Below are 8,443 nucleotides of genomic sequence, written 5' to 3'. Positions count from 1 at the left end.
TGTGGAAGATCAAATTAGCTTGAATATTGTGTAGGATAATTGTGAATAACAGAGGAAAACATAAAGAAATTCTGAAAAACTTTGGGAAGAATATGAGTTAAGTGACCATATTTGTACATGAAGACACAGGTCTGGTAAACGTTTACATCAAAAACTGAGGGAAGTTGAATTTTTTGAGAAGAGGAGAAGATGAGTCGAGTCTCTTAGAAAAGCTGATCGTTCTTAAAAATGAATTACGAGAATCTTATTGAGAAAAGTGGGACAGGTTGCCGCCCAAACAATATTGCAATAAATAATGTAAGGATAAATTAAGCAATTATAAAAAGTCGAGAAACAGGAATGATTTATCAAAGAACGGACTCTGCTCATTATGCCAATTGACTTCATAATTTTTTAACAGACAAGATTAATATGGGATTTCCAACTCAGTTTATCATCTACAGTGAAGAATGCTGAATGAAGAATGATGAATGTTAATGCAGACTTGGATCAAATGAAACATTGAACATATTCATGATTCATCCTATTTTTACATGAATATTTCTGTCATATTATATATGAAGATTCAGTAAAAGTTTGTCCGATGTTTCCAAACTAAATGATGGACTGATGTGAACTAAAGTGAACATGTGGTCAAAGTGGGCGGAGCTTTGTGTGTTTCTACTTGCGTCTTTTTCTCTCAGTCGTTCCACAAACAACACAAACCAGTGGCAGTGAATTCATCTGAATGGGATTGTGTTTGTGTGTTTATGCTTCATGATGACCCAGATTTACTGAAGCTGCGTTCAGATTCCAACCAACGTGGAGAAACCTTCAACTGAATCAGCTGACAGCAGCAGAGGATTGTGGGAAAGGCCAGTGCAGACTCAGTGCAGTCCTGACCAGCTGTGAACACAGTGTCAGTGATGTGTGAATCCCAGTGTCTGTGCATCATTTTCACTGTTAAACCACACTTTGTGTTCTCACATCAACACCTGTGGACGTCCACCAGCACACAGGATGTGCTCCTCCGTCTCTATGGTAACCGCCGCCCCTCAGCCCCGCCTCCTCCCCCTGTCAAACCGCACCAGGGTTTCGGCCGAGCCGCAGGGGCTGATGGGAGGTCGTAGGAGCTGTTAGAAAGCAGGCGGCCTCGGTCTGATGTCACAGCTCGTCCTGGTTTGTCCTCAGCTGCAGCAGACGCCGCTTCGGCTCAGGTTCACCAGAGGAAACGCCACAAAATGCTTCTGCTGCCGCCGGCTGCTCTGTGCTGTCTGTGTTCAGGTGAGTGTTTCCAGCCAATCAGGAGCCACAACACTCTACCTGCACAAAACGGAGCCACACTAACCTTCATCCACGCTTCTGTCTACAGCACTGGTCGCCACGGCAACACAGCTGATTCAGGAGGATGTAACACTGACCAGGAGAGTCGGTCAAGAAGTCTCCTTCAGCTGTGGAGTAACTGAGGAGTGTACCACATATATTTACTGGTACCAGAAGAAAGACACAGAAACATTTAAACAGATTCTGCGTATTCGAATGAGCGATGGTGACTTATATAAAAGTTACAATCATCCTCAGGAAGATGATTTCTCATCTGTAAATAAAGGTAAAGGTTTTGAGCTGCAGATCCAGACAGTTAAACCCTCTCATTCAGCCTCGTACTACTGCTCCTGTTGGAAGTCATCAACCACAGTGAGAAAAGACGCCTGAAGTCTGTACAAAAACCTCCAGATGAAGAAACATCAACCAGCGTTAGTGACAGGAACAGAACAGGAAACCACGGCAACCATCCCATGGTTAACCTCCATCTAACTGACAAATCAAATCAAACTAACTGATCTGAGGACAATTTGAATCCCATAGATTTAATATTATGAAGCAGATTTGACACATTTTAACAAGTTTAATGTTGGAAAAAACTGACCTTAAAAGTCAGACTCAAAAGGACAAACAGGATAAACCTGAAGAGTCATGGACACGGACCAATGTTGGACTCAGATCCAGTCCACATGGACTAAAGGACTGAGGACCTGAACCACATTCATCCACAGAGTCAAGCTGATGCAGAAAAGACAAAGACAAAACCGTCCTGTTGACGTGGACATGAGACAAACACATCATGGATCTGGAACCTGATCCTGATCATCATCTGGACACGTTTAGTCCACGTCAGCCCACGGTGGTGGAGCCCACAGGTTTTTGTACCAACAGATTTCACTGTGGGACCAGATCTTTGGTTCTGGGACTAAACTGTATGTAACAGGTAAGAAAAAAACATTTAATATCATTTTTTAGTTGTAAATATGTCAAATGTGTTTAAAGTCAGTTTCTGCTGCATCAGGTTTTATATGTTTTTATTATTAAAATAGTTGATAATTATTCACGAAGATATTTGACATAATTAAAGTTTAATTATGACTGAATTTATATTTAAAACAGTTTCTGTTCAACAGAAATTATTCTTTATTAAAAACCAAAGGTTGCATTTTTATATTTTGAAAAAAAATGATAATGGTGATGTTCAGTCATCTGAGTCATTCAGAAACAACTAAAAAAAAACATCTTATACATGATGTGAAAATACATTAAATCATACATAAAAGGTATTTTTAAAGGTTTATATTGTCTTTGATATTAATGATCAGATGACTATAACGACTTCACCTGTAATTAGTCTGTATTAGGAAAAGTGTCGTACAAGTCAATGAAAACCTGTAAAATTAAATGGAAAAGCGTAAATATTTAATGGAATAAAAATAGTAAATTCACCACGCTGACTCTGTGGACAGTAAACCTGTACACTGATGATACTGTTATTTACACATGACAACAAACCTGTATGACAAACTACTCAAACTACGACAAATAAAAATAATTATTTTATCATTTCCTCATGATATATTAATGATAAAGTCACTTAACATGATATAAATTTGACAAATACATAAATGAATAAATAACCATATATATATATATATATACACACACACACCCACACACATTATATTATATTTAATTTTAATGTGAATACATACTCATATTAATAAATAATCAAGTCCCAGTGAAGCTTTGTTCACATCCAGTAGATTTATGTCCAAGGGTTTAATAAACTCTGGGTGTTTTACGTCATTTCTTCTTCAGTTTTATTTCTTGTCTATATTTAATTGGTTTGAACCTGCATCAACAGAAATAAAACTGATGCATTAATGTTTTAGTGGTGTTGTAGAATTTGTTTTTTATTCACCTTCATCTGGTGAAATAATCCGATCTGAGGAGAATCTGATTCTGCTGAAGAAAAACGAAGCAGCTTTTTTCCACATTAACCCCAGACCCAAACGTCCACCTTTAACCTACACCATCTACTGATCTAAACTGTTTAATACCTGTTGATCCACTAATCCTATCAATCCATGTCAATAATTGGTGTAAAATACAGTTCTTCATCTTTTCATGGTCATCAGATTTGACCCATTTGGACGTTCAGAGGCTCCGTAGTTACCGTGGAAACACTGTCATCTTCTACAGCATTGATTCACCAGTAAAACCCATGGAATTGGATCAATGACAGTGGATGGACACACTGGGTTTATGTTCAGTTAACGAGAGATTGGACTGAAAAAGTCAGTTTTTCTTAAAAAAAAAAAAAAAAAAAAAGAAGATAGAAATGTATTGATCCCTTGATCAGAGCCCTCAGGAAATTAAGGTTCCTGTATCAGCAGAACAACAAATGTACACATATAAGAAATGTTATAAAACAAAAGGAAAGAAAATAGTAATAATACAATAATAACAATAACTATTAAAAACAGTAGTGAATAACAGGCAACTGCATATTAGACCGTACTCGTAGAAATAAATAAATAAATGAATGAATGAATAAATAAATAAATAAATAAATATTATTAATAATAATAATAATAATAATAATAATAATAATAATAATAATAATAATAATAATAATAGTATTTGAATTTACTCTGAGCTTTAATAAAAAATACATGATCAGTGAATTAATTACAGGAAAATACAAGATTTACACTGAAAAACACAAAACACAGAGGATAATATTCTAATAAACTGTGATGAATGACTTGAGAGAGGTTAAATGTCGATAAAAACTCTGTTGTAAATGAACACAAAACTGTGTGTGTGTGTGTGTGTGTGTGTGTGTGTGTGTGTTTATGGGTTAAAAACAGAAGTACTGGTAGATTTGAGGGGGTTTGTTTGTGTCAGTGTGGGTCCCGTCCTGCTGCTCTCATTCATAATGACATGTGTTTATTGTTGCTTTCCCTGCTGTTCCTCTTCATATTCCCTCCTGGTCTGTCAGTGACTGTGTGAGGACTCAGACCCAGGGTCATCTTCTGTTTGTGCTGCTGAATGCTTTCATTACTGGATGCTCACATCAGTGTGTGTGCAGTCAGTCCTAGTGCTGCTGAATCTCCTGGGGTCGTTCTATAGTTCAGTCACTTTCACATCAGACTCAGTGCAGTGCACAGCTGTCGGCCACTGCTCACCGTGTCCACGTGTCCACCTTCAGGTGATCGGCCGTTGAAACCTGTGGTGGACGTGTACCAGGCGGCGTCCACAGCCCACCTGGACGGGAAGACCTCCCTGCTGTGTGTGGCCTCAGGCATGTTTCCTCCTGAGGTCCGGTTCTCCTGGAAAAGACTGAAGGGCAACGGAGCTGTAGAGGATCTGCCCGACGCTGAGGGAGAACAGCTGGAGGTCCAAGAGTCTGGACGCAGAACCGCCATCAGGACCGTCCATCACAACCACCGCAGCTCAGATAAATACTGGTGCATGGTCCAGCACGAGGGGGGGATGGTGATGGCCCAGACCCAACAAGGTGATGAAGGCTCTGGACTGGCTTCAGCTGTGTTTCAGCTTCAGGTGTGTTCAGGTGAAGCACGACAGAAGCACTGACACAGATCTGATTTGTGTTTCAGACGTTCCAGCTCTTCCACCAACCCCAACAGTCCCACCCACTCCTGGTCCTCCTGGTCCTCCTGGTCCTCCTGTCCAGCCCTGGGACTCCCAGCGTCTGCCTTGTCTGTTTTACTCAGTTCTGATAATGAAGAGTCTGCTTTACTGCTGTGGACTCTGTGTAAGGAGTCTAATGTAGAACATCCACCTGCTCCACATGAAGGATTTACGTCAGATTCTAATATTCATCCAAATATTGTCCAACCAATTCTTCTGTTATTTGTTTCAGTGGTTTTTATTTGTGTCTCAGCTCTGATACATATTATTTTTGCTTTATATTTGACTAACATCAGTATCTTCCATGAGTCCCAGGAAATAGTTTTGGCTTTTTTTAGATGAAATCATTGTCTTGATTGGAAACAGTATAATGTAACAGTTTTTTCAGATACATTTATTTTCTTTTTTTATGGAATGTTCTTTGCAGTGGATAGCATTTTTTTGTTTGTGTGTGTGTGTGTGTGTGTGTGTGTTTGTTTTTTATTTCAGTATAGCTCTGAGACTCTTGTCCTCTTCAGAAGACAAAAATGTATTGCTGAATCTCAAGATGATATTCTATCTGTTCATTTACACAGTTTCTGTTTATCATACATTACATGTTATTTGCCTATAATTTGACATAAATACTCTTTATCTGTCACGACTGAAACCAGTGTTTTATGTCTCATTCATTCACATGCATTTCTATGCTTTACATTAATAATTAGATTTTTTTCAGTCAAATATCAGTAAACTGAGATTAAACTGAGACTGAAGAAACAACTTAGGAAACTAATGCTGCGTTTCCACCATGTGGAACCGGCTCGACTCGACTCGACTCAACTCTAGTACCAGGTCCTATAGACTGTTTCCATTACAGGATACTACCGACTGTACAGTACCTGATCGTCATAGCCATGCGGTGCGTTACTTCCGTGTCGTCTGCGCAGAGCTGTTGATAAACTCACTTGTTACGTGTCGTCTCGTCAAGCTCATGCTGAATTTTTACGTCAGTCACCAAAGACTGAATCTCGACCAACTGTGGTGTAGTTTTGCGGGATGTCATCATGTGGATTAACGTACCGCTATATTTACTGTAAACTTCTGCATCTGTTTTGTAAAACAGCAGGTCACAGAGACAACTCTGACGAATCAGTGGTCTGCTGTGTTTACACATCACCTTTTAGCATCTGGTCCCCAGTCCTGGAACCTTGGTGGAGGTGATACCAAAAAAGTAGTACCGGGTACCAGATTCCAGGTCCTTTTCGTAATGGAAACGCAAAAAGGCCGAGTCGAGTCGAGTCGAGTTGAGTTGATCCAATACCACGTTGTGGAAACACAGCATAAGAAGTTTCTCCAACCATTATTTAAGCAGAGTCAATAGTTTCAACTGTTATTTATGAGTAACAGAGTGAATGTGTTGATTAGAAACTCTGTCAGTGGTTAAATGGTTTATTTTCTGTCTCATATGTTGTGATTTCATATCGACACTGAGGATCAGGTTGAAAATATTCTGTCTATTATGTATAAAATCTAAATAAAAGTCTTAATATCAGACCAGTTGAGGTAAATCTTTACGTTGATGACACTGTTGTTTATTCTCATAAAAGTATAAAAGACAGCTTTGGATAAAAACAGTTAGATTTATTACATTATTTCTATTATTGTTCAGTCTATTATAATTTTATTATTAAGACTTTTTCATAAACTTGTCCATTTTATTTTAATAGTCATTAATAGTCAGTAAATGAACAGACTGAGTTAGTGAGTGGCTTAGCGATGTTTAATGTTTTTATTGTTAACGTGGTGAAATAATGTGACATGAAGAGGCCGTGGTTCTATTTGTACAAATAAATAAACCAACCATTGATAAAACATGAGGCTGACATGTTCGAATCAGTGTTTTTTGTTTCCGTCTCTAAATGAAAACCTGTTGAGCTGGGTCTTTAATTCACATTATAATGAAAGTTTAATGAAAATATTGAACTTTTCAGTATAATTTAGGATTAAGGCTCAGAGAATCTAAATGTTTTTCTTGGTTTAATGTTTTCTAAATAGATGTAATAACTCCAATCACTGACACAACTGGACTTTTGTCTGCATTCTTTTCATGCTGTTGGTGTTTAACAGACAGACAGAGCTGTGCATTGGACTGTATTTGTATGGAGGTTTAATCTGGTGTGACTGTGGAGGCTGTTGAACACAGGAAGTGTTGATTCTCTGTCAACTGTCTAATGACCACAGAGAACACATTCATATTTGATCAACTACCTCCTCCTACGCACTTTGATACAAACACTTCTTTCCACAGAGTTCATCGACTAAACCAGGGCTGTCAAAGTCAACCCAGACCAAGGTGATCTAAAGTGGGTCAGAGCAGTAAAATGATAAAACTGAAAAAAGTAAAATTACATGATGAAAATGTTTACATCTTGAAACTATCCTTTAAAAGTATCACTGACATGAAAAACTATGAAATTTCTGTAGAAAATTAGTGCAATTTCAACACGATCACTTCTCAGTTTATAATTCACATGTACATTAAAACTTAGAGATCACAGTGGATCTCAAAATACACAAAACATTTTATAACAGGCAGAATATTGGTAAAATTACATGTACTTCTCGTAAGATATTTCAGAATAGAATAGAATAGAATAGAATAACCATTATAGTCATTGTGTGTTCAGTACTACTCCAGTCACTGCAACAATATGAATGAAAAAAACAATATGTCAGAAATTAAGAATAGAGCGAATATAAAATTACAAAAACTAAAAAGTAAAATAAAATAAATAAAATAACTTTTTTCTTTTTTTTTTTTTACAAAAAGTAAAATAAGAACAGAACTAAAGTACAATAAAATAAAAAAAAGACACAAAATATGAATAGACACAATATTAACAGTATGTATATAAATATCAATCAATTAATCAGATTTTATAGATATATCGCTAAATCATGACAAAAGTTATGTCATGACACTTTACATTTTGAGCCAGTCGAAACCAGACTCTCACGCCAGTATATCTGTGAACAAGTCTTTAAAATTAGTGTATTTATTTTGAATAAATACTGAATAAATATTGCATTGTTATTACAAGAACAGAGGATTCATGTTGTTCATATTTGTTCAGATTATTTGCATTTCTTGTGGAAGAATATTTTATTAACATTAACATTTTCATGTTTTTTTGCTTTTTACACTAAAATTTTTTATTTTTTATATATATATATGTATGTATATACACATATACATATATATATTATATTTATTTTATAAAAAATAAATAAATAAAAAACTTACTAATAAAAATATATGCTGAGTTGACAGAGACAATCTAAATCCATAAAAGACATGACAAACTGAGTGTGAAACTGCAGCACTGTGGGTCTATTTATCTGTAGTTCTGTTTATCTGTCAAATGTTCATTGTGGTGGGTTTCAGATACTGCAGCTCTTTCATAATTCATAGTTTGAGTTCTTGTTTGTTCAGTATTAA

At 36.6% G+C, this 8,443-nt stretch overlaps 1 protein-coding gene and 1 gene segment (V, D, J or C); both read left to right on the top strand.

The window, feature by feature from the left end:
• The first annotated feature begins 1,083 nt into the window (after positions 1-1,083).
• Positions 1,084-2,147, top strand: LOC115414055 (Ig kappa chain V-V region L7-like). The segment is given in 2 exon segments: positions 1,084-1,263; positions 1,352-2,147. Coding segments are annotated over 2 exon segments (384 nt in total).
• LOC115413908 (immunoglobulin lambda-1 light chain-like) lies at positions 1,968-5,318 on the top strand. The gene is made up of 4 exons (XM_030127050.1): positions 1,968-1,985; positions 2,146-2,245; positions 4,520-4,828; positions 4,929-5,318. Exons 1-4 carry the CDS (start codon positions 1,968-1,970, stop codon positions 5,102-5,104), a joined length of 603 nt encoding a protein of 200 aa, XP_029982910.1. The 3' UTR covers positions 5,105-5,318.
• Positions 5,319-8,443: the final 3,125 nt, after the last annotated feature.

This window comes from Sphaeramia orbicularis, chromosome 22 (assembly GCF_902148855.1).
Source record: "Sphaeramia orbicularis chromosome 22, fSphaOr1.1, whole genome shotgun sequence".
Taxonomy (NCBI): domain Eukaryota; kingdom Metazoa; phylum Chordata; class Actinopteri; order Kurtiformes; family Apogonidae; genus Sphaeramia; species Sphaeramia orbicularis.
The sequence above is the reverse complement of the archived record's forward strand: the minus strand, read 5'-3'. Positions and strand labels throughout refer to the sequence as shown.

Bases quoted from the DNA above. Each gene is read 5' to 3' on its own strand.
- LOC115413908 (XM_030127050.1), top strand. The intron at 2,246-4,519 runs GTAAGAAAAAAA...GTCCACCTTCAG, and splicing joins GACTAAACTGTATGTAACAG to GTGATCGGCCGTTGAAACCT. The intron at 4,829-4,928 runs GTGATGAAGGCT...TTTGTGTTTCAG, and splicing joins GATGGCCCAGACCCAACAAG to ACGTTCCAGCTCTTCCACCA.